The 25,672-nt window shown below is 42.0% G+C and overlaps 1 protein-coding gene across 3 annotated transcripts in view; it reads right to left on the minus strand.

Moving 5' to 3' along the window:
- PROSER2 (proline and serine rich 2) overlaps positions 1-25,672 on the minus strand; it is a 52,092-nt gene that overhangs the window by 14,849 nt on the left and 11,571 nt on the right. For all 3 annotated transcript variants that reach the window (XR_006653672.3, XM_045186151.3, XM_024580178.4), the window contains exon 2: positions 18,446-18,666. Coding sequence is in view for 2 of the 3 variants with exons in the window: in XM_045186151.3 (XP_045042086.2) it covers positions 18,446-18,583 (138 nt within the window). In the remaining variant the exon portion in view is untranslated. The remainder of the gene's footprint in view (positions 1-18,445; positions 18,667-25,672) is intronic.

Genomic DNA, 25,672 nt, shown 5'->3' on the forward strand with positions numbered 1-25,672 from the left:
GAGCCAGAAGGCAGGCACCACATCTGAGTCTTTATCAACTTGGACATCCCTGTTTGCCTTGCCCTAGTGATTCCCTGAGACCCTGCCTTACCCAACTTGCAGGCCCACCCAAGCTGTTTCCAGTGGCTTTTCTATACATATGGTCTTTCTTGGCTCAGGCTTCAGACTTTCCTAATATCTCTCAAACAAGAAGCCTCTGGCTTCAGCATGCCCCATACCTCTCCCTAAGTGGCCCAGGGCCCAGCACTAGCAGAAGCCAGCCTTGGTTCACAGCTTGGCCTTGCCTGGGCACCTCCAAGCCCAGTATAAGCAGCAACCATATGCAGATCAGTTTGTACAACAGCTCATGCCAGGTGGCCCCAGGTAGAACACAGGTGGTAGCTAACATTGGCTTACACCTCCTGGGAGGCACCAGAGCCTGCACACTTGGTGGACAGCTTCAGACCACATTGTAGCACCACCCAACCACCGCCACAAGTGACACACTCAAAGGGCAGAAACATCAGGCTTCAGAGCCCTGCAGAAGTAAGTTCTGCTCTGTAAGGTGGGCCCCTGCACAGCTGATCCTCCATAGTGGTCACAGCCAGTACTTGTAGCCAACTGGTCTGGGGGTAAATCCTTCCCATTGATGTGCCAACAGCAGTCAAGGTACAACTACAAGAGGAGGGTGCACTCAGCCCACATGGTGGGGCACACCTGGAATCCCCAGCTAGGGTGAATGGGGAGGCTGTGCCACTGGGACCTACTGGACATCTACTACATTAAGTCACTCCACCAAGTTCAGGAGACATAGCAGCTCTGTCTAATACATAGAAAGAAGCACATGGAGGCTGCCGTAGTGAGAAGACAAATAAACATGTCTCAAATGAAAGAACGGAACAAAAACTCCAGAAAAAAAATTAACAAAATGGAGACAATCTACTAGATGCAGAGTACAAACCACCGGTTATAAGGATGGTCAAAGAACCTAGAAGAAAAGTAGTTGAACTTAGAGAGAACTTCAACAGCATAAGAAAGGACATGGAAACTCTAAGAAAAAACCAGTCATAGATGAAGGGCACACTAATGGAAATGAGTAATTTGTAGGTCATCAACAGTAGACTAGATGAAACTCAGAATCTAAACCATGATTTGGAATATAAGGAAGTAAAAAACACCCAATCAGAACAGCAAAAAGAAAAAAGAATCCAAAAAAGTGAGGATAGTGTAAGGAACCTCTGGGACAACTTCAAGTGTACCACATTCATATCATGGGGGTGCCAGAAGGAGAAGAAAGCAAGCAAGAAAGTGAACAATTATTTGAAAAAATAATGACAGAAAACTTCCTTAACCTGATGAAGGAAATAGACATACTGGTCCAGGAAGTGCAGAGTCCCAACAAGATGAACCCAAAGAGGCCCACACCAAGACACATTATAATTAAAATGCAGAATATTAAAAACAAAGAAAAATCTTAAAAGCGGCAAGAGAAAAACAGTTATCTACAAAGGAGCTCACATAAGGCTGTCAACTGATTTCTCAACAGAAACTTTGCAGGTCAGAAGGGACTGGCAATAAATATTCAAAATGATGAAAAGCAAGGACCTACAACTAAGATCATTCTACCCAGCAGAGCTATCATTTAGAATGGAAGGGCAGATAAAGAGCTTCCCAGCTAAGAACAAGCTAAAGGAGTTCATCACCAAACTAGTATCACATGAAATGTTAAAGGGTCTTCTTTAAGAAGGAAAAAAACAATAAAAATATCAACAATAAAATGGCAATAAATACATATCTATTGTCAATTGAATCTAAAAAGACAAACGAACAAGCAGAACAGAAATAGCCTCATAGGTACAGAGAACGTTTTGATAGTTGCTGGATGGGAGGGACATTGGAGGGATGGTTTAAAAAAGGTGAAATGATTAAGAATTGGTAGTTACAGAATAGTCATGGGGATGTAAAATACATCATAGGGGTGTAGTCAATAATATTCTAATGACTATTTATGGTGCCAGATGTGTATGAGATTTATTGGGATGATGATCACTTACTAAGTTATAAATGTCTAGTCACTGGGGTATACACCTGAAACTAATGTGATATTGTATGTCAACTGTAACTGAAAAATAAGAAATGATTTAAAGTAAAAAAAATTTGAACTTCAGAACTCTAATTTTATACCTAACCAAATTTAAGTTAAGGTAAAATGAAGATGCTTTTAAGACATGCCAGTTCTAAACAACATATTTCCCCCATCTGCCTTTCTCAGGAATTTGCTGCAGGGGGGTGGGGAGTAGGTTGTTCCCTAGACAATGGAGGAAACCAAGAAAAGATATGGGAGCCAGGAAACGGGAGGGTGAGAGGGAGTCCCAGGATAATGGTAATGCCTCAGGATGTCAGCTGTGCAGTGAATGACCAGTCCAATTCAGAGCAGGCCAAAGGGCTACACAGAACATGAAGGAAGCAAATAAAATCAAAACAATTATTAACCACAGAAAAACACTAAAGCTGTGAAAGCATATATTTATGAGTCACTTTACCTGTAGCAATACACACACATACACACAGAGATGTATTAGTTATATTAGTATTTATAGTGGCAAGAAAATAAGAAACAACTAGAATGTTCAATAATGAGGGTATTATGATTAAATAAATCATGGCACATTCACATATAGAATATTATATAGCCATTTAAACTGGTGTTTTCAAAAGGATATACTGGATTTCTTCCCCTCTGCCAAATTTTCATGTTTCATTGTTCCCTTTGAGTCCTCGCCCACATGCATACATGTTTTGCACAGATAACATATGCAAGTTACTGTATATTTTGCTTTGTACCTATATAGTTATTATAACCGCTTTTATACATAGTCTTTTTTCCGTGACTACTGACTGTGATAGCTGTGTTTATTAACTGGCCTTTACAGATTCAAGGAATATAACGTTAAGTGAAATAATGCATACAGAAAAATAGTTGTCTTGATGATGTAAATATATGCATACTTTGTATGTACACACATACAAAAATGGTTAAAAGATACATATTCAAATGTCAAGAATGGGGAAAAATAACGTTAAATAACAAAAAACGGCTATGAACTAAAAGTCGTTGCCTGCGGTGGGATGGGAGAGGGGCTCATGGAAGCCTGGTGCTTTCCATAAACCTTGTAAAACTATTTGCCTCTATACTTTGCTCATGAACTCTGATAAAACAGCAAAAAATATGGTGGAAAGCAGAGGTGACTAAGAGCTGCTCCATCTAGCATAGAGTAATGCTTCATACATGCTGAGCTCCAGAGGGGCTCACATGCCCTCCTACCCAAAGCATCTAACTCCCAGGCCCATCACAAGGCCTGGAGGTCTCCACAATTTGAGCGGCTTTTCTTTAGTTTAAGACATAGTATACATTTGTTTGGGAGGTAATGAACACAAGAATACATGCAAATTTCTCAAACTAGCCTGGCCATAGGAGCTGAAGGAATGATGACCCAGGAAACTCTCTGCAGCAAGAGTTAGGTCAGAATATATAATGGATATTGCTGGAGGGATACCTATGGCATGTAGGTAAGCAGACAGAACAGAAGACCGCTAGGGAAGAAAAGCAATACATATCCATTGGATATAAGCCTGTATACAATTGCTGGGTCATAAGATACGTGTCTGCTTTGGTAGATACAGCCAAACAGTCCTCTGAGTGGCGGAACCAATTTACAGTCCCTCCCGCAGGGCTGCGTGCCCTGAGACCCCGTGTGACAGGGATGTGCTGGTGTCTCGTTCTGACTTCCAATCCTGGCCCAAGGAGATCAATGGTGCGGAGCAATTCTTTTCCATCATATTTAACTGGCCAGAGTTCCCCTTATGAAGAGCCTGTTCAAGTCTTTTGTCTATTTTTCTGTAAATTGTCTTAAAAATAATTTATAGGATTATACACACTAGATACAAATCTCTTTGAATATATTTATTGCAACAATCTTCTCACTGGCTTGTGTTTTTCTCTTAATGGGGTCTTTTGATGACTAGTCCTTAATTTTAATATAGTACACTGTATCAATCTTTTCTTTCCTGATCAGAGCTTTTTGTGTCTTATTTAGGAAATCACTACCCACTGCAGGCCATGAAAATATTCCCCAATGTTTTGTTCTAGAAGCACATGTACTCTTCCGCATTTAGTGCTACAGTCCACCCGGAATGGACTTTTGTGTCTGATGCGAGGTGAAGATTCATTGTTTTCTAAATGGTCACCCAACTGTGCCAGCGCCACCCTTTCTCCACCGCAGGTCTCCGTGGTCCTGAATCAGGTGACAGTGCATGTGTAGGTCTGTTTTCCAATTGCCTTTTATGTTCGTTTGTCTACTTGTCTATTTGTACACCTATGACCACTTTTAATTATTACAGCTTTATAGTAAGTCTCAATATTTGGTAGTTTGCACCCTCCAGTTTTGCTGTTCTTCTTTAAATCTGTGCTAGCTTTTTTTGGCCCCTTTAATTCCCTATCAACTTTAGTATCAGCTTGTCCGTTGCTCCCTGCTGGGACTTCGGGACTACACAGAAGTCCATCCCATTGAGCAGCACCGATGTTTTATAATATTTTCAAATCCACAAATAAAGAATGCGCCCTCATGTACTGGGAGCAGTGTGCTAACTCAAAGTGTGCAATCTCATCCAGCTGCAGCAGCACCTAGGAACTTGCCGGAAACTGCAGTTCTTGCGCCGCGTCTCAGTCTCCTGAGTCCCGAACGTTAAGGGGTGGGCCTTCACTTTTGTCTGAGCGCAGCCTCTGGGTGATACTGATGCACCGAGTGTGACAGGCACAGATTTGGTTCTCTCATTCCTCTCAATCATCTGTGCTTTCCAGTGAGAGACTTTATAATTTTCATCCTATGTCTTCTTAGGTATTTAATGTTTTTTGGTGCAATTATAAATGGTATCACTTTTAAATTTTTCTAATAATTGCTAGCATATAGAAATACAAAGTATACTGACTTTATGCAAATTTAACAAATTTGCTGTGTAATTATGTTTATCTGTAGATTCTTTTCAATCTTCTATATATACAACAGTGTCTACAAATGAGAGAATTTTATTTCCTCCTTCCTATTCTAATACTATTCATTAATTTTTACATTCTGCCTTATTGCACTGGCTGGGTCCCCAGGCAGGTGAATGGAAGTGGCACCTTTGTCCCTGTATCAGGGAAAAAGCTTTCAATACTTTACCATTAAGTATAGTGCTTGCTGGAGGTTTCTTTTAAAATGATCTTTATCAGATTAAGAAAGTTTTCTTCTATTTCTAATTTGCTAAGTGTGTTTGTTTTCAAAATAATGAACGGATTTTTAATTTTGTCAGGTGCTTTTTCTTCCTTTATGGAGTGGTTCTTCTTTGGGGGCGACTTTCCCCTCCCTGTGGCACTTGGCAGTGTCTGGAGACATTTTCGCCGTCACGACTGTGCGAGGGCTATGAGATGCCAGACACCCTACGACGCACAGGATGCCTCCCCCCATAAAGATTAATCTGGCCCAAAATGTGAGTGGTGCCCAGAATGAGGAGAGACTGATCTTACACGTTTCCTATCACGTTAATTGACTGAATTCCAATGACTGATTTTTAAATATTAAACCAACCGTGCATTCTGGAACGAGTTCAACACAGTTGTCACGTTGCTGTCCTTGGTGCGCTGATTTGATTTGTCAGGAGTTTCTGCATTTATAGTCACAAGACAGGCTGGCCTGTAATTTTCCTTTCATTGTAATCAGATTTTGTAAAACTTTAAAAAAAATTAGCTTTTGAAACAATGTGCCTTACGATTTTGGTTCATAGCATGTCTTTTTGCTCTGCCTTTCCTGAGACTGAGACTGGTGGGGGGAGGGGGAAGAACCATACTGACTTTAATTATTTTTTTTTTTCCAGCTGCAATTAGAACAATTTCATATTAACTAGGTCTCTGTAATTTTATTAATTTACACATTCGGCAGTTGTATAGTCCCTGAGACCTTCAATATTCACTGTAATAACAGGGTCAGTATGAGGGGCATTGGCAAGATCCTTTGAAGGAAAATGGGCACAAAATATTCCTGATTTAATACTTTTTAACTGAGCACTGGACAAAGGAAAAGAGGAATAGGTTTTAAAAAACCCACAACAGTCTCATAATCTTAGCAATCCTCTACATCTATAGAACACATAACTAAGAAGTTTATACTTTATTTTGAGATTTCCAGATCTGGCCCCACCTACCTTCCTTTCAAATTTCACCTCCTACTACTCTCTCTTTTATACTCTACTGCGGTGGTGGCAAACTTCTTCTGTAAAGTGCAGATAGTAAATATTATGGGTTTGCAAGCTTTATGGTAGCAATGACTGAACTCTGTCAATGTAGTGTGAACGTTATAGATATGTTGATGAATAAGCCTACCTTTGATACAATAAAACTTTATTTACAAAAACAGGTTTGGGACCAGATTTGGTCCACAGGCTCTAGTTTGCGAGCTCTTGATCTATAATTAAATCAAATCATTCTCTATGCCCATCTCTGCTGAGCCACATCTTACTTATCATTCATGGTCCAATTTAAGTGCCACCACACCTCCAGCCTACTCCCACAGCAACTCCCGAATCATACATTCAAACACTGGAGCATCTACTAAGCATTGCACAATGTGAACACAACAGTGTAAACAATGTTCTTGCTGTTAGTGGGCCATCTAATGAGGGCTTCAGAAAAGGAAACAGGGAATTACTTTAGAGTGTGGAAGTGAGTGTAATGGACATATAGAGCATGGGAATCAACCCACACTTTTAGGGAAGGGGGTCTGATCTGGAAAAACTCTGGAGAGGAAATACATCAATCATGTAAAAGAAATGGGTTGAGAGTTAAACAAAAAGGGACAAGGAGTAGTTAGATATGCGTTTGGGAGAGTCATGTTGGTTATGGTGTTAAAAATACTGAATATTGGAAAAACATTTAGATAAGAGCTAAAGGTCACTTAAACTAGTGTAGTGGTAATGGGAATAGAGACAAGTAGATGATTTCAGAGATACTGAGAGAAAACAGTCAGCCCTGGCTGGCGTGGCTCAATGGACTGAGTGCTGGCCTACTAACGAAAGGGTCGCCGGTTCCATTCCCAGTCAGGGCACGTGCCTGGGTTGCGGGCTACATCCCCAGTAGGGGGCGTGAGAAGCAACCACACATTGATGTTGCTCTCCCTCTCTTCCTCCCTCCCTTCCCCTCTGTCTAAAAATAAATAAATAAAATCTTTTTTTTAAAAACGTATAATCATGGACACAGAAAACAGTATGGCAAAGGCAGGGGGTAGGGGCTGGATGGAGGGGGCAGAGGGGAGGGAAATGGGGAACATCTGCAATAGTGTCAACCAAAAAAAAAGTATAAAGTATAATAAACTCATATAATCTTTTATTTTCTACTCTAATTGTTCATCACCCATGCTTTTTACTTTGCTGGACTTAACATTTAAGGGAAAATCATGTCTGATGTATCTGTGAACTACCCGTGGAACTTGGTTGTCTGGCATCTAGCACATGGTCACTGTAACCAAAATATCACACTTCTCCACCAGGCCTGTCTATGTCGGCCCTCCGGCGATGAGAAATGAAACTTTCACAAGAAATACAGTGCTACTATTCATTTTGTGAGTCTTCTAGATTTTCTGGCAGATTGGTGGGGTCATCTGGAGGGCCACAGTATGTGGCGGAGGGCCTTCCTGCCTCATCTTTTCTCAGCACACCTTATTCTTGCTGGACTCGGCACACACTGCTCCTCAGGCTGCCACCCTTCCACCTCCGCCCCCAGACAGCCCACATTTTCTTTATCCATGCGGAGTAGTTTACCACAGTGATTCAACAAGGAAACCTTGCAACTCTAAAACCATCAGGGCTCTTAGCATAACACAGATCCCTATAGCTAATAACTACAACCGTTACAGACGCTGTTCAGATACCATGATAACCAGAAAAAAAAAAAAAAGTCCGTTACCACAACTATTTGTTGAATTAAAAGTCTAGGGAAAGAGTTAATGCACTCTGCCCTTTCCCTCCTACTCTGACCTTCCCATTCAGTATTTCAATGGGGTTACTCACAAGTTTTTTTTATAATCTACCTTGGTTAGGTATAATAATGTCCCTTTGGTTGTATAGTCAGTAGAACTGAATGGGCAACTGGTCTGCAGTTTAAGTCACACGCCAACTTCCCACATAAAGGGAGGGGGAAAAATAAGAATGGAGTATGTAAACCCACGCATTTAATCCAACCTAAAAATGCAAGGAGTCCCAACATAAGCTTTCATTTGGAAAATAAGCTTAGGAACAGAGGTCCTACACAACTGTTTATGTTCTGTCAAAAAGTGTAAGACTCACAGGCTGAGAGATGCAACACAGAGATCAGTGAGTCCAGCTGCCTCATTGGACAATGTGAAAACTAGATTCAGAGGCAATGAAATGATTTTCCAAGGCTTGTACAACTATTTTGTAGAGGGGCCAAAACTAGAACTAGCACTATGCTCGCTTTTTGTGTCCTTATTTCCCTTACTAATCACATATTAATCCAAGACCCACGTTTGGACACCTGCACAGGCCTCATACACCTTATCCTGAAGCTCAAGTTTTCCTCAGTGTTCTTGTGTAATGGGAGACACAAGTCAGTTTTAACCAGGCTGCTGCTCAGTGAGCAGAGTCCCAGGTCCTGGAAGGCAGACTCTTGCATCCTCAACCCACTCAAGGTCTCTCTAAGATTAGAGGCTGGAAAATGTGTAGGGTGACTGGAATGTATCCTCAAGTACCTTCTTTGTAATCAGCCTGGCCTTGAGCCCTACCTAAGGGGCAGGGCCCAAAATGCAGTGAGTTCTGTCTGTTGCCTAATTCCCCCAATACGAAGCAGCCCTCCAATGAACCTGGACTCTGCTTGCACTTGGGAGAGGAAAGAACGTAGAAACAGGAAAAACCCTGGTGCTGAGGGCTGGGGAGCAGGGTATTCAAGGACAGAAAAGGGGCACGTGGCCCTTGTCCAAGAGATTTCCTGTCTATTTCCCCCCATTTCCAAGAGACGCTGCCTTTCTCAGACAGGCACATTAAAGAGGAAGGCCCTGGGGAAGAGGTAGAGCATGAGTAGCAAGGCTGCAGGAACACTCAAATCTACAGAGCCAGCGAGTCGGAGGGGAATGCGGAGGGCCTGCTAACTGGTCAGGGTTTTGGGGTGTGATGGAAATGTTCTAATGTTCTAAATGTGATGACGGTTGCACGACTCTGAATTACTAAAAACCATTGAGTGGCATACTTTAAATGGGTGAACTGTATGCTATTTGACTTATATCTTAATGAAGTTGTATATTAAAAAAAAAAAAAGGCAAGGCAGTGGCCTAGAGGCCCACATGGAGGAGGGAAGAAAGCCGGAGCCCTCGCAGGGATGGTGCCTGCTGGACTGGTGCTTTAGGAAGTGGAACTTGTTAACTTAGTTCCCAAAGAACTAAGTGGATAGGAAATGAGGATGAACTAAAACAGTAGCTTTCTTTGGAGGGTAGCAGCAGACTGACAGCAGAATTTTTTTAAAATTTCCTTTCCATAAATGGTGTTTTTAATGCACCAATTTGGGTTGTGGAGCAAAAGGGAGCTCTTTAAGGCTACAAATCTCTAGATGCTAAAAGAATTACGTAGGAAACCATACTCCACCCAATCTGCCTGCCATGTTGACCTCAGGTAAAGGGTACAAGTCTTCAAATGAAAAAGTATGTACATTTCTACCTAATATGTATGATTGTGAGGAATTAATTTCTACTATGTTCAGAGTAGAAAATTCAAAGTGCTAAACCTACTAAAGGAAATGTGTGCATGCGGTACAAGGCTCGATGGGGAGAACCAAGTCCTGCTCTAGCTGACGCCCCTTCCCCGGCACAAAGACGGCAGAAAATGTCCCCGGTCCCTGTGGAGCGCAGAGAGGAGCACCCAGATGAGGTGACAGCAAATCTTTCAGCAAATGCTGCCGAAAGTTGTAGGAGTCGAGAGCCTAGATATGCCTGTGGAAGCACAGCTGTGGGATGGAGTTTTCATTTTTGGGGAAATGATCGAAAAAAACCTTTGTTTGAACAAAAAAAGTTGAAAAGACTTAAAATATTCACACTAAACTAACCCCTACCTAGAAAAAAACTACTAAATTAATTAAGTTCTTAGGCTTCTTTCTTTTGTTTGGTTTTTCTTTTAAACAAAGATATTTGCTTTCACTGCAGACTAAGACCATTGTGGCAGCTCGTTGTGAGGGAGGAAAAAAGAACCAGCACAACTCATCTTTATTCTGAACAAACAAACAAACAAACACATACATCATAAAAAAGACTGTCATGGCTAAAAATATTTCTTTTCTTTTTTATTGTATTTTTTCCATTACCATTTAGTCCCCTTACTCCCCTCCACCCCCTGCTGCAACACCACGCTGTAAAAACATTTCTTGAGATCTCTTAACCAGTAGCCTTCAAGGCAGGCAGCCTTGGGTATTTGTTTTGGAGGAGTGTGATTTGATGTTCACATTTTCTTCTCACGGACACCAAATGATCTCCCTGACACTTGAGCAAGGTATTATTGATGGAATAATCTAAACTGATGAGAGAATGCTCTGCAGCTGAAACAGAATAGGGGCAGAATGAAGAAAACACGTCAGCCTCTTTGTAGTTCCTCACATAGCTTTAAATGCTATGCTTCCTTTGGCAGTCTCGTGAGAAAGACCCTGAGTGCATGTGGTGTTCCCCACAGTTTCAGCACAGGGTTTAATTACGGTTACTTCTAACTAGTCATTGTTGTCATTTTTCACTAAGGCTAACTTAAACCTGTACTTCTGGCCGGAAAGAGACACAAACCAACCACGGAGGGATGAGATATGTGTACAGCTTTGATTACAGATCTAAGAATTATGGGTTTGAAGGATCACAACTGGGCTCCGTGGCTGCATTAAACTTTGAACTGGCAATATGATAGAGAGACCTTAATTGAGATGCAGCTGCCGTAAGTGCGTGGCACCACACATGCGTCCAGACCCCTCGTAAGCTTGGGCCACACTGTCCTAGAGTTTCGTACGGCTATCTTGCCCCTGAACTGTGAGTTCCTGAAAAGATTAAAACTGGGTTTTATTCCATCATCTATCAATTGTTGTATGTAGTAAGCATTTATTGAATGCTTATTAAACTTTTATAAAAAAGCTATGTAGCTTCATCTTAAAGTGGCTGTTTTGACCAGCAAGTTTTGGGTTTAATCTGGGTAAGGAGACAGAACTGAAAGGAAGATGGTGTTTCTACTGACCAGCCTGCTACTCCTCTCCAGGCCTCTGTTCTGTTTTCCCTCCTTGAGATCATCTAGCAACAAGTGTGTCAGATTTCTAGTGTACTCCGGAAACCCCAGTCCAAGCTGACCATGAAGATGGCATTCACCAAGGCTGGCTTTTCCTTCTCCCTCCATCACTACATGGGTGTGACCAAAAGACAGCAAAGGCTCTGGAGAAGGAAGGGATTAATCAGGAGCTGACAACGGCTATCTAGTCACAGACTCAGTATGTGACTTTTGGGCCACAACATTTGTCAGCTGAGCGAGAAGGAGGGTTCCAAGATAGTTCATTGAATATTATATCTCCAAAAACTCAACAATGAATTTGGGTCATTGTTTTTACCCATGTTACAGATCAAAATGAACAGGAAGTATGCTTGGGGATTCTGGATGTTTCCAATCCACCCTGAAGAAGCACATACATCACTTTTTCTTAAGAACTACGGCTAGTAAGAGCTGCAGGGCCACAGGCCGAACATAGACCTACGGACTCTGGCAGGAGGCTGCATCCCGTCCCTGGTGGTGGCACCCAAGTTAAGAGCTACATGAGTGTTTGAGATACTGGCCTTAAGGGATTAAGAACATACGTACCCTCACACCCCAAGCTTCTTTTGTCACCTTAAAAAGCTGTCACTATGAAGGTCTCTGAATCCTTCTTGAATTTTTTATTTTGAATCTGTATCACCTCTGGAGGTAGTACGTTGCAAAACCACGCTACCCACTTTGCAAAGGCATGCTGCCTTGTACTGTATGAAAGCTTCTTAAATTTCAAAGGAAAAAACACATTCAAAAGACATCTTCTCAGTCAAGTATTTCAGGATTTGGCCAATTTGTTTTTGTTCTAACTATACCTTTCATCAGAAAAGGTTCAGAGGAAAAATTCTTTATACGAAAAACAAAATACATAAACACACCGCCTCTGGAATGATGAAGACTTCACACACTTCCCTATATGGATAGCCACAACAATCCCATTTAAGCAGCTGTTTTAATTTTTAATTTGCATTGGCTGAGGAGAAAAGTTCCTAAAGAGCAAAGATCTCTTATATACCAGGCAATATTTCAAGTGGTGTTTAAAAATTTGAGGACATTCTCATGTAACATCAGGCATTAGTCTTTTATCTTCTTTTAAAAATAACCTTTGCTTAAAAGAAAAACTTCTAGTTGGAACTAGGTTGTCTTTTACTTAAAGAGCCCTCCAAGAGGTACATTTAATACCATACAATTTAGAGGCCTAAAAACACTGTAATTAATCTTTTATGGGGTCAAGAATTAAAGGACTGCAAGTGGAGAAACTATTAAGGTTCATTCTCCCTCTAAAGAGACAAGTCATAAAAAGACCCAGTGATTTAGAAACAAACATATAGCTCCTCTCTAAATTTAGACTCCCCAAAAAGTAGAGTTTGTAAAATTTTTTTTAAAGTTTATAAATTTTGTACCAGTATAGATAGTTCACCGGTTTAAGGGCATCTGGACGCTAAGAGAGGGCTTAGTAAAAGGCAAATGTTCCATGGTTGTTTGGAAAACTTTAGTTGCCATTGAAAATTAAATGTCAGATTTTCTCAGTGAGCCTGCTCTATCTAAGGGAAATTCACAACTGTGGAATAACAACTGATGACACGTAAAGTTAGCTCTAGGATTTTCCACTAAGGAAAATGCTAGAAAACAGTCAAAAGGTCTAATTAGAAGGTACTGGAACAGCCCTGGAATGTGTCCTCCATCAGACAGAGACACAGGTAGCCATATGGGTATGAGGCAGAATTACACAACCAAGCACATATCATGAGAATATAATTTAGCTACATGCTTCATAAAAGTAGAGTCTGTAATGCTGTTTCCACATTGTCCTATCCAATGATGAACACACAGATGAACCAAACATGTCACAGTATTATTTTAAGCTTTTACTGGATAGAAAAGAACTGTAGGGGATAGGCATTCTTTAATTTAAATTCAAAGCGATGCCCGTAGCAAGGCTGGCAGAACTAAGACATGGTGAGATACTGCAGAGATGAGTGTTTTCCTTTTACCGTCTCATCTTTAGTGATCAAAGAACAGAATTCAAAAGATTACTCATAGGAGACAGAGCTGTAACAGGTGGGAATGGATCCAAACCAGATGATGGTGGCAGGATGAAGAGGGTTATGCTCAACCCGAAACTATAGGGCACTTGGAAAAGAGAAGCTGGTGTTATAAGCACTGTTAGATGCTAGACACTTAAGCATTAAAATATATATATATATATGTTTTATTTATATATATATATGTATATATATATACACACACACACACCACACATATATCCCTTGAGAAAGAATTATCCTTCTCACCCTTTTAAAAGAATATTTGATATATTTATTGATTATGCTATTACAGTTGTCCCATTTTCCCCCCTTCACTCAACTCCATCCTGCCCACCCCCTCCCTCCCACATTCCCCCCCTATAGTTCATGTCCATGGGTCATACTTGTAAGTTCTTTGGCTTCTACATTTCCTACACTATTCTTACCCTCCCCCTGTCTATTTTCCACCTATCATCTATGCTACTTATTCTCTGTACCTTTCCCCCGTCTCTCCCCCTCCCACTCCCCTATTGATAACCCTCCATGTGATCGCCATTTCTGTGGTTCTGTTTCTGTTCTAGTTGTTTGCTTAGTTTTCTTTTGTTTTGGTTTTAGGTGTGGTTGTTAATAACTGTGAGTTTGCTGTCATTTTTACTGTTCATATTTTTTATCTTCTTTTTCTTAGATAAGTCCCTTTAACATTTCATATAATAATGGCTTGGTGATGATGAACTCCTTTAACTTGACCTTATCTGAGAAGTACTTTTTCTGCCCTTTCATTCTAAATGATAGCTTTGCTGGATACAGTCATCTTGGATGTAGGTCCTTGTCTTTCATGACTTGGAATACTTCTTGCCAGTCCCTTCTTTCCTGTAAGGTCTCTTTTGAGAAATCAGCTGACAGTCTTATGGGAACCCCTTTATAGGTAACTGTGTTCTTTTCTCTTGCTGCTTCTAAGATTCTCTCCTCCTGTTTCATCTTGGCTAATGTAATTATGATGTGCCTTGGTGTGTTCCTCCTTGGGTCCAGCTTCTTTGGGACTCTCTGAGCTTCCTGGACTTCCTGGAAGTCTATTTCCTTTGCCAGATGAGGGAAGTTCTCCTTCATTATTTGTTCAAATAAGTGTTCAATTTTTTGTTCTTCCTCTTCTCCTTCTGGCACCCCTATAATTCGGATGTTGGAATGTTTCAAGATGTCCTGGAGGTTCCTAAGCCTCTCCTCATTTTTCCAAATTCTTGTTTCTTCATTCTTTTCTGGTTGGATGTTTCTTTCTTCCTTCTGGTCCACACCATTGATTTGAGTCCCAGTTTCCTTTGCATAACTATTGGTTCCCTGTATATTTTCCTTTGTTTCTCTTAGCATAGCCTTCATTATTTCATCTAGTTTTCGAACAAATTCAACCAGTTCTGGGAGCATCTTAATAACCAGTGTTTTGAACTGTGCATCTGATAGGCTGGCTATCTCTTCCTCGCTTAGTTGTATTTTTTCTGGAGCTTTGAAGTGTTCTGTCATTTGGGCCTTTTTTTTTTTTTTTTTTGGTCTTGGCGTGTCTGTTACTTAAAGGGGCAGAGCCTTAGGTGTTCCCCAGGGCGGGGTAACGCTGCTGCTCTCTGCGCTGTGACGCTGTACGTGGGGGAGGGGCCGAGAGGGAGCAGTGGCACCCGCTCTACTCTCCACCGGATTTAAGTCACTCCCTCCGCTACCTGCAATCAAATTGGGCCCCTCTGGTGCTGGTTCCCGAGTGGGTGGGCTTGTGCACACTCTAGGCCCCTGTGGGTCTCTCCAACGACCTCTCCTGTGAGGCTGGGAGTCTCTCCTGCTGCCGCCCCAACCCCCACGGGTGTTTTCAATCAGAGATTTGAGGCTTTATTTCCCCCACGATGGAGCTCTGGGTTACGCGGTCTGCTTTGCTCCCCGCCATTCTTCCCGGTTTATCTGTGCTCAAGTGTGGGGCCTCAGGGTACTACCCGCCACTCTGCCTGCCCCGTTCTCCGCCACTCTGAGTCTGGCCCTCTCGGTTTATCTGCATGAACGTGGGGCTGCAGGGTCTGCTAGTGGTCAGACTGCCTGCCCCTTTCGTCCCACACTCTGCCAGTCTCGGTCCCACCACGGCCACGCGAGTCCTCTCCGCCCTAGTGCCCGTCTCTGCCCCTCCTACCGGTCTGGATGAATGTTTATTTTTTATCTACTTGGTGTCGGACTTCCTTGCCGTTCGATTTTCTGTCAGTTCTGGTTGTGCGAGGAGGCACAGTGTGTCTACCTACACCTCCATCTTGGTTCTCCCTTCTCACCCTTTTTTAAAACTAATGAAGAAAAGAAATAACTAATGAAGACAGTAATTCAGTAACTTTTCCCAGGTTACAAAGGGAGGCAAATTTGAATGTGAACCCAAGTGTGTCTCTGATACCCTTGTGTTTATACTAGTCTAGCTGATTTTCAGGACTGATTAGTTAGTAAAGAAGAAAGAAACTTTAAAGATGCGTAGGGATAGTTCTTGGATTTAAGAAAAATTATGAATATGTTGGGGACTGTCCTTCTGATCTCTACTACACTCCCCTGTGAAATCTATGCAGGCCACCGCTGAAGGCTCATAAGACCCTTCCACCATGGGGCAAGCAGCACAGGCTGTTCTTCTGTCACCCACCCTGACCTCCTGATATCTATAAATGTGCAGTTTTCCCCATCTGTGAACCTAATGATGTTTCCAATGTCTTATATTACCAAAAATACACCCATGATAAAAAGCTTTCTAATAAGCCATTTCTCCTTGTGACTTGGGAGCCGAAACATCATAGGCTTCCTTTCAAACGAGAGCTTTTGTCTCTGAAGATGTATTCCTGTGTATGATATCTTGACAAAGAGTCAACATGATGCGTATTATCCAAATTTGCCAGATGACAGACTTTAAGGTCTCATTTGCCTACACATGCATCCTAGGAAGAGTTGAATTTTATAAGGCAATATCCTGTAAGCTCCCTGAATTCATTTTCCAGACTTGCTCCTTCCAGGTAAGATGCCTTGCAGGCACTCTGGCAGATTCAGTCCCTCTAAGACACCTCTTTCCATGTGCTGCTCAACTTTTGTGACAGCGTGACACTTGGCCCAGCTCACCCATTGGAAATAAAGGAACTGGTCTCCCGTTGGATGGGAGTGCTGTCGGAAGGTGGCCCTCAGCTGTCAGTCTCTTTGGGGACTGCCTTGAGCTGAAAGAAACTGCCTTGTCAAGGTCATGCCTCCTTCCAAAGGGGTTCTACACCCAAAGGCTGATCACTGAGTGGGTACAAAGGTGCCACTTGGCCCACTGAGGACAACTGAGGGCCTATCCCAGCCCCAGAGCTCTCCAAGCAAGAGCTAAGGCCCTCATTGGGTCTACCTCACAGCTCGACTTCCCTCTCCACTCAGTCCTGCCTCCTTTCCTTCCAGACACTGATACAAGGAACAGTCCTTATATCCATCTTGGACTGTGCTGTGGGGAAGCCAATCTGCAGCAGCTGGTCCTGTCACAGTGGCTCACAGTCACCAGCATGCAGGCTCCACTGCTGTGTCCATGACACCTAGGACAGTGCTTCCACACTTGAGCAGATGTATAAACCACACACACAAAAGACACAGCAGGTCACTCAGAGCAGTCAGTGAATGCCACGCTGCAATGGGTGTGCTTGCAGGGACCAGTCAGGTCCTATGTGAGCATGTGAGTTTGAGCTACCACATAGGGTTTGGGAAAAGTGGGCATTAACTGGTTAATATGAAGGATGGACCCTATAACACTAGAATGGAGATTCAAAAGTAGCAACGTTCCGTCCCCAAGGCCAAAGCACTGGACAACTTGGGATCACAATCTTCCCCAAGAGGAGATGGATAGTGTGTATTATTTCAGTTCTCTATCAAAAGAGGACAGGATACATAAAAATGAATGTGAAAGGCAAAAAAAGAATTCCAACACCCTGACTTCTGATGCACTACACCCACTTCCTTAGACGCCTCAGTCAGCTGATGACCACTCAACCTCACTCCGTGAGCACACACACGAGGCGGTCTTTCAGACCACCGCGCCGGAGCCGGCCGCAGCGAGCTTATTCGTGCCCTCCTGCATCGGAGCACGACTGCTTCCCGACTGTGCTTTGAAGAACATACTCACGAATTACTGGAGTATTAATTGTCTTTCCTACCTATGCTTTTAACATGTTCTTTATATAGTTTTTAATTAAAAAATTAGTACCCAATTCTCCATTCTTAAGGATTTATAGGTTCTCAGATTTTCAGAGAGTAATTGTAATATATTTTACTTTCAGTGAATCAATCAAATACTATTTATTACATACTTCCATGATGATTTAGAAAAAGAAAACAAATAGGAATTGACTAAATTCTATCTTACTAGTAACTGCCCTCTCTAGTGTATATATATCTTTATTATATTCAGCATAATGTGGGTTAATTTTAGGGCTCAGAGTATCTGACAGAATATGCTCCCACTAGAAGATGGAAATGCGATGAACAATAGGCCCTTATTAGCAAAGCCCAAGGCTAATTCTCTCCTGTCCTGCCCTCTGTGAATATAAAGTCTCCATCCTGAAAGATGAATACTGAGGGGTGGGAGTGCAAAAACGTCATCTCTTAACTTTAAAACTAACTCTTTTTATGAAAGTTCCCAAGCCTGTTGATGATATGTAAGAGTTTGGATTCTTAGAGAAAGGGGTACAAAAGCATTTATATGTGTAAAGGAGTGAAAAATCTGTTTTAAAGTGAATTTGTTTTTTACCCTGTGAGGAGCTTCTCTTCCTTCAGGTCTTTGGAGCTGCAAGCATCTGGCCCTGCCTGCAGTCAGGCATCTCCCTGGGTCTCAGCAGCCGTGTTATTGGCTGCAGTGAGATTCCCTTCACTGCTGTGGATCATGTTCTGTATTTGTGCAAATTTAAGATGATTAAAAATTTAGATGCCATTTCACAAAGTAAGTATTCCAAAAACATTAAGCTAGTTAACCCACAAGAATTTGATAAGATCTTCCTTAAAGGGGAGGGAGCTGGGGCCAAGCCAGCCAATAACAGCACATCAAAACATTAAAGGAAACCATCACTCACCAAAGTAAGACTTCTGGAGCGGGAACTGCTACTTCGACTCTCCAAACTGCCCCCTCTGCTCAGGTCACTGAGCCTGCAACTGGGTGACAAGTCAGAGTCCATCTCCGAAGAGTCTGATTTCTGGTGGTTTACAGGCATCCCCACAAAAAACGGTGGCCAATGGCTTGATCACAGGAAGCGGGGAAGGCGCCAGCATTCCATTCTGAAGTCGTGGATTACTTCTAGAGAAACCAAGCACAAGCAACAAGGGTTGGTGAGCCTAGAGAGTAAATGCCTTATCCTCTCAAAAGAAAGGCTCAGTAGAATCGTCCAGACTCACAACCTTGACCATTAAGACAAAGAGAATTAGGAGCCTCTAAGACAACTTGTTTGGTGATGCTCACTTCCATTTCTCCTTTATATAAAGTCTTCTCCATAATCAAGGTGTAAGAATCATTTTTAAGGAAAGACAGATGTACTAAAAATTACTTTGGTGCAGATGGTTTGATAGAACGATGTTCTGGCACCTTCCTTGGCGCTTAGGGCCCGTACTTTCATGCTCTTTCACGCTCAGACTCAGGTTCTCCCTGTGTGGTTTATTAATTCTAGTCCTTTCTGCTTTAGACACCACAAAATTATGGCTTCTTCTCCAGCTTCGCAACAGTTCAGAGTTGAGGTGAAGTGACAAGAGCTCATAAATTACTAATGCAACTTTGGTTGACATCACCAAGATTCTAAACTCTTTGGAGGCTGTGATGCTATTGCAACTTCCATCTAAAATATCATGGTCCCAAAGGTCAATACTATCAGGGAGTTCATGTTTTTACTTTCAGGAGCAAAGACTTTGAAACTGTCCCCAATAAGCCCCTCAATTTCATATAATCTCTGACTCTCTTAGGAGTTGTTCAGTTCAGCTTCTGAACAATTGAGTTTAACAAAATCTTCTAGAACACCAAGGAAGACTGATAGGGAATAAGCCTCCTGTTGATTACAAGTGACCTGATATTGTGGCAAGTGAAGTGATAGATGCTCACATCCTTCCGAAAATGAAAATACTGTCAGTTTGCCTTGCGAGCCTCTTTAATGATACTGAGGGGCTAAAGTGACCTAGGTACAGTTTGGTGGATGTGTGGATGTGTGGATATGCACTCAGATGTGTGTTAATTTTTAATTGAAACGTGACTATTTGTGGAGAAAGCGTAATCAGTACTGCATACCTTTAGGAGGACCTTGTCATTTAAGACTACTGTGAAATCTTCTCAGAGAAATCCTGAAGATACTGGAACAGATTAAAAAAGAAACTATTCCATACCCCATTTCTCATCATTTTTCAAGTGTCACATGGCAGTTTAAGAGCAAGGCCAGGGGACGGAAGATTCTGTGCACATTCACTCTGTGTAAGTTGCCATTACAAATGGTTAAAAAAAAAAAAGACTTAAGGAAATGTTAAAAGTTTAAAATCTGTTTAATAATAAGAAAGCCTAAGCAATACACACACTCTATATAAATCAGCTACATAGTTTATATGCAACTCAAAAGTGAGGATATCCTTTGTGAAACTCTCCACAGTATTCATCTAGTAAGTTAAATGCATGGTATGAATTCAGTGCAAACACTACATAGTGGACATCTAAGTGTGCTGATGACGGTGGCCTGTGACAAAGCAAGGCGAAGGCAGATGTGGAAGTCACAGCTACATCCCTATGAGTAGCTGGGTTCAAGAAAGGTGAGACAGAAAATGCAGAGAGGATGGCTGGGCAATGTTTGGATTCCTTCTGGTCTGTAGATTCCTGCCCACTGACTCAGCTCTAACTCATTCCTGAACTAAGTAAAATCACTGCTCCAAGGAAAGTAGGTGGTTGAGGAGCAGCTAAGTCTTCCCCCCCCACAACAGTAACATAATGGACAGGAAGTGAACACCCATTCACCTACACAACGAAGGAACCCAGTGGAACTGCCTAGTGGATGGGAAAGGCAGTGGGGTTGGCCACAGGCCTGCCCAGTCAGAGCCGTCCTCCAAGGCCCTCAAAGTCTCGTCAGGGGGCAGTAATTTACCACGCCATTCAAGAGCACCCCATTTTCTTGTATAACTACAATTCTAAAAGCTATTCTGATACTGTAAAACTATAATCTTTAGACTTTTATAAATTACTCTTTTGAAAGAATATGGAAAAGCTACCCAGAACTCTACAGAAGGCAGAAGTTATGGGGAAGAAAGTGAAAACCTTGGTTCAATACCCTTCACAGGCTCAGGATGTCAGTCTTCTTTGATCTTGTAAACGATGGGAAACCCAAGTCCTATTTCCCCGGAACGAAAAATACAGAATTCCACAGGAGGTCCACTGTGGAGAGAGTGGTTTTGTGAAGAGAAAGGGTGAGGAAGCAGCCTTCTTCTCTGCTCTGCCCTAGAAAGGCAATCTGATGAGACAAAGAAGCAGGGGACAAGGAACACAGGGGTCTGACAACAGTGACCACAGCTGCGAGTCTCTGAAGGTCATTACCACGGTCAATACTTAGTCTTGTCCAATCAAGGGATAACTTTTTGGGTCTGCAAACAGTGCACATTATAAACAGTGAGACCAGGGTCGGACTAAGACAGCCCCAAAGAAGGGGAAACTGACTTCTACCAGGAGAGCAGAACAAGCATCACGAGGAAGTCACAACCAGCCTAACACAACAGGAGCAGAAATGTGAGCCACCTGTGTTTCTCTATTTATTTTCTTATACTTCCTGTGTTTATTTCTCATTATTTACCAATAACATCTTTCTTTCATAAAGTCTAGTTTATCCACTGAGCAAAGAGAACAAGGAGAAGGTCACAAGAGATCTACAGTCGGTAAACCTACATCTGCTGAGCACGGCTGGTCAGGAGGCAGCAGCTGTCCAACCTGAAGGCTCTGAAGTGAGTGCACTGGAGCCAAGAGAGGAAGAAGGCAGCTCCTCTTCTTCATCTTCCCCTGATGTTCCAGAAAGGCTTGGAATGACCTGGGTGGTACATGTAAAGCCCTCTTTCCAACATCACCTCACTCCACCTAAGTTCCAAATAGCCACGCTCAGGTCTACATAGCAGCCCAAGTAACTAAATCTTTCTATGGGTCACCTAAAAATTCTGGTTTTGCCAAACCCCATGGCTGAATTATGCTAGTCAAAAACCTGTCCACAGGCAGGGTGGCTTTCAGCTTCATCACACACAAAGGCATCTTTGCCTCCTCCCTCTTCCTGTCACTCACAATCAGCTACCACGGCCTGATGATTCTTCCAGTGCAAAGTTAGTTGTATCCACTTCTTTTCTAGCCCCACTCGTTCAGCACCGTGTCACCACAGGCCTACATTACTGCAGTAGCCATCGAGTTGTTCTTGCGTTTTCACTCTTCTCTGTACTTTTCTTTTATTCTTCTGCTGGGCTGATCTCGAAATACCACTTTGATGTCACCACTCTCCTAAAGGCAATCAACTTCCACCCACTCCTCATAGGCTTCAGAATGTCATGCTATCAATCAGTACTTGCTTCAACTGGAGCTCTAGCTTCCTTTCTAGACTAAGAATATTCTTTCGGTGGTGTTTTCCTGCTTCACACAGAGTAGATTCCAGGTAAGTAATTCTGCCACATGGCACCAGCCCTAATGGAAGACGAAAAGCGTACACTGTACTCGGGGCATCATAGGGACTACAGGGGCACAGAGGCACGCAGTACTGCCGGAGAGGGCCAGACACTGCACAGAAAGGTGATTTAGCCCTACGAGATGTTTCAGATTTAAGGAGACTGCTAATCAAACAAACTGTTGTGGGCACGCCAAACAGAGGAAAAGAGTAAGCAAAGGCAGGGCTCCCCAGTCTTAGTTCCCAGGAACGGAAACTACAGACTTCCATGGGAGGTCCTCTGTGCAGAGAGCATTTTTAAATCTTTTTATTTAAAGGTTTTTATTTTATTTATTTTTAGAGAGAGGGGAAGAGAGGGAGAAAGAGAGGGCGAGAAACATCAATGTGTGGTTGCCTCTCACGTGGCCCTCACTGGGGACCTGGCCTGCAACCCAGGCATGTGCCCTGACGGGAAATCGAACAGGCGACCTTTTGGTTCCCAGCCCGCACTCAATCCACTGAGCTGCACCAGCCAGGGTGAGACAGCATTTTTATAGTTTCACTTTTCATATTTAAATATGTGATCCAACTTGAATTTATTTTAGTATAGAGACCCATTTCCCCATCCTTAAGCCAAGCAGGCTACATAATCACTCAAATGCCAATTATTCAAAAATTTATCTTCTCCACTGTCTTCAAATACTAAATGTTATTTTATACTAAATGTTAATATGTCTTAGATTCTATTTCTGAATTTCCTATTCTGTTCCACTGACCTTCCTATTCGTTAGGACTCAAAAATACAAATTATAAGGTGAAAATTTCAATGAATCTACCTACATAAAAATTAAGGATACCATAGACAACGTTAACAGAAAGATGGCAGGCTGGTAGAAGATGTTTACTATGTCTAAGAAAAGGAATTGATAGCTAGAATATATGAAAAACTCTTGAAATCAACAAGAAAAGAAACTCATCAGAATAAAAAAGAACAAGGACTATGATTAGGCAGTTTACAACAGAGAAAGCCCAAATGATTAAGAAGTGTATGAGAGATGTATAACCTTACCAGTAAACAAAAGAAATACAAGTTAAAACTAACATGAGACATTACTTGTAGTGGCAAAGACATTACTGTATTGGAAAAAATTAGACAATTAAAAAATAACAAACATCAGCAAATACCAAATAACGAATACCAGATGTGGGGAACTGGAACCCACACGTGCTACTGTTGGGCGTGTTAAATGGACACAGCCAACTAATCTGGCAGTATTTAGTGAGATGAAGTAGGTCCTGTGAGCCCCAAATCCACCGCTCAGTCTACTCCGGAAACTCCTCTCAGGAAAGGAGGGAAACGTGTGAGGATGGTTATCACAGTGTGGCTCACAGCTGAGTAGCGCTGGAGGCAATCCTGGTTCATAACACACTATGAACTCCAAGAATGAGCGAAAACCTGGTAATTGCTTTTACTGTGGAATACCAGGCATCAGCCAGAAGTAATCACATCGACAACGGCATGCATAGATCTTAAAACATATTGAGTAAAAAGTTGTAATTGTGTTCTTAGCACAATTCCATTTATATAAATTTAAGCCAGACACAACCCTCTATTGTACATCCACATCCTGGAACATATGCCAATGGCGGGGGTGGGTGGGTGAGTGGGGGCACCACTCGAGTGGGGGGGACCCACTCAACTGTCCTGTAGTATCACCTGGTTTGTTATTCATAGATGGCCACCTGCTTATCATGCACCTGACTCCCCTGCTGGAAAAACAGAAAAGGAAGATTTGGGTTTGAAGAATTATGACTTGTCAGGTCATTACATCACCTGGGAACCTTCAAAAGGCCCAGTATCTACAGGACACATGAGTTCTGATTTAACAAGGGAAGAAGAGAAGACAATCTAGGAACCTGGGGGCAGTTTAGGAGGGAACTGCTAAAGATGGCATGGTTTTAACAGGAAGGAGAAAGAAACCCTGAAGATAAACTTTTCTTGAACCACAAGTGAGCTGAAAATTTACCAGGAAAAGATTGAACTGATCCAATTTATGGAAGAATCCAAGCTGGAACTATCAATATATTAAGTTCCCTCACATTCAACTATTAGGCTGGGTCCCTTCTAGGTAGGTGGAAGGGAATCTTATTCCCAACAGGCAGGCTAAACAAAATCACAGGGGTGATTATTGTCTATGCTAGCTCGGAACATGAATAGGAAACTTATCCATCTTAACCAAGTGATGCGGAACTAATTTTGCTTAGTATATCTGTAATACACCTTAAAAGAGAACTGCTCCAACTCATTGACAAGGTAAACTTTCCACGAAAGAGAAGATCCAGGTGGGGGCCCTAGGATTCTGACCCCCATGGTACAGGTTTATAGCCCCTCATCCCTGTCTAGTCACCCACTGTCAGTCACAGTGCTAAGGCACAGGCGGCAGCAGCACAGCTCAGTGGGGAAAGGGGTAGAAACAAGCTTAAAATTATCCCCCATCCCCTCCCCATGCCAGACTCTACACTAGGGCAGGATCAATCCCCCACCAAAGCCCTACTCTTTGATCATCTCATTCTCTCCTACTTTCACTCACAGGAATTTTATGAAGATTTGTTCCCAAATCTAGAAAAACAATCTTAAGACAGAAATTATCTTTAAAGCTATATCATGAGAAATCCTCATATCATGATTTAACAAACAAGCCATTATCAAAAGGTAGGTTTTTCTTGACCTTCAAGAACATTAAAGATGAAGGAGCTTTACAGTGGGAACAGTTTCTGAGTCATGAATGGGCTTTTTCATACGGTGAAGCAGTGGGTGAAAGTAAAGAGGATGGCCAGAATGTATACACTCTTAGATGAAACAGTCAGTAAGCACAAAATAGTCATTGTTGGCCTTAATGCTAGTAGCTCTTGACAACATTCATTCATCTCAACATGCGCTGATGGGTAGGCTCTTTGCTCTGATTTACTTGAGCAAAGATGGCAGTCCTACTTTTATAGTTTCTACCTGGTCCTGTGTTCACTCCTACAACATGTGTTAACAAAAAGTGGTTATAATATAAAAAGCCATTAACTAGGTGATGAAGCTATGAATGATATCAAGACTCTTTGTCTTCTTTCATTAACCCAATTCATAAGCTGAAAGGAAACTGAGTACGGAAATTCTTTCTTTTATATTGTTCAACTTTGAGACTTTAACAACATTCTTAACTAAGTTAACCATTTCATATCTCCCCTAAAAATAATTTACAGACAAACTCCATAAAAATAATTTCACTCTAGTTATCATAGCACATCTGGTCATTCTAAGCACAATTCAGCTCTAGCTCCCATATCACACACAAAGTACAGTCTCTGGAACCTCCCATCCCTCAGCATACTAAAGATGCACATATAGAAGCCTGTAATCTACTAACTGCCCTAGCAGAGACGCAAAAGTAGCTGTTTGCCCTGTTGTTCACTTTCTTCCAAGTTTTCTACTCTCCAAAACATTGTTAAAAATAAAACAAATAGTCTAACATTCACCAATGAATTGCAAGTAGTATTTAAATAATCCGGGTTATCTTTGGTACCACAGGCCTGTCAAAATTGGCCTTTTTCATTTTCCTAATCTATGCTGCCAAAGAACCTATCTGTAAGAACAGAGGGCTTTAAGTGTCTCTTCAGAAT

Source organism: Desmodus rotundus, chromosome 4 (assembly GCF_022682495.2).
Source record: "Desmodus rotundus isolate HL8 chromosome 4, HLdesRot8A.1, whole genome shotgun sequence".
Classification (NCBI taxonomy): Eukaryota; Metazoa; Chordata; class Mammalia; order Chiroptera; family Phyllostomidae; genus Desmodus; species Desmodus rotundus.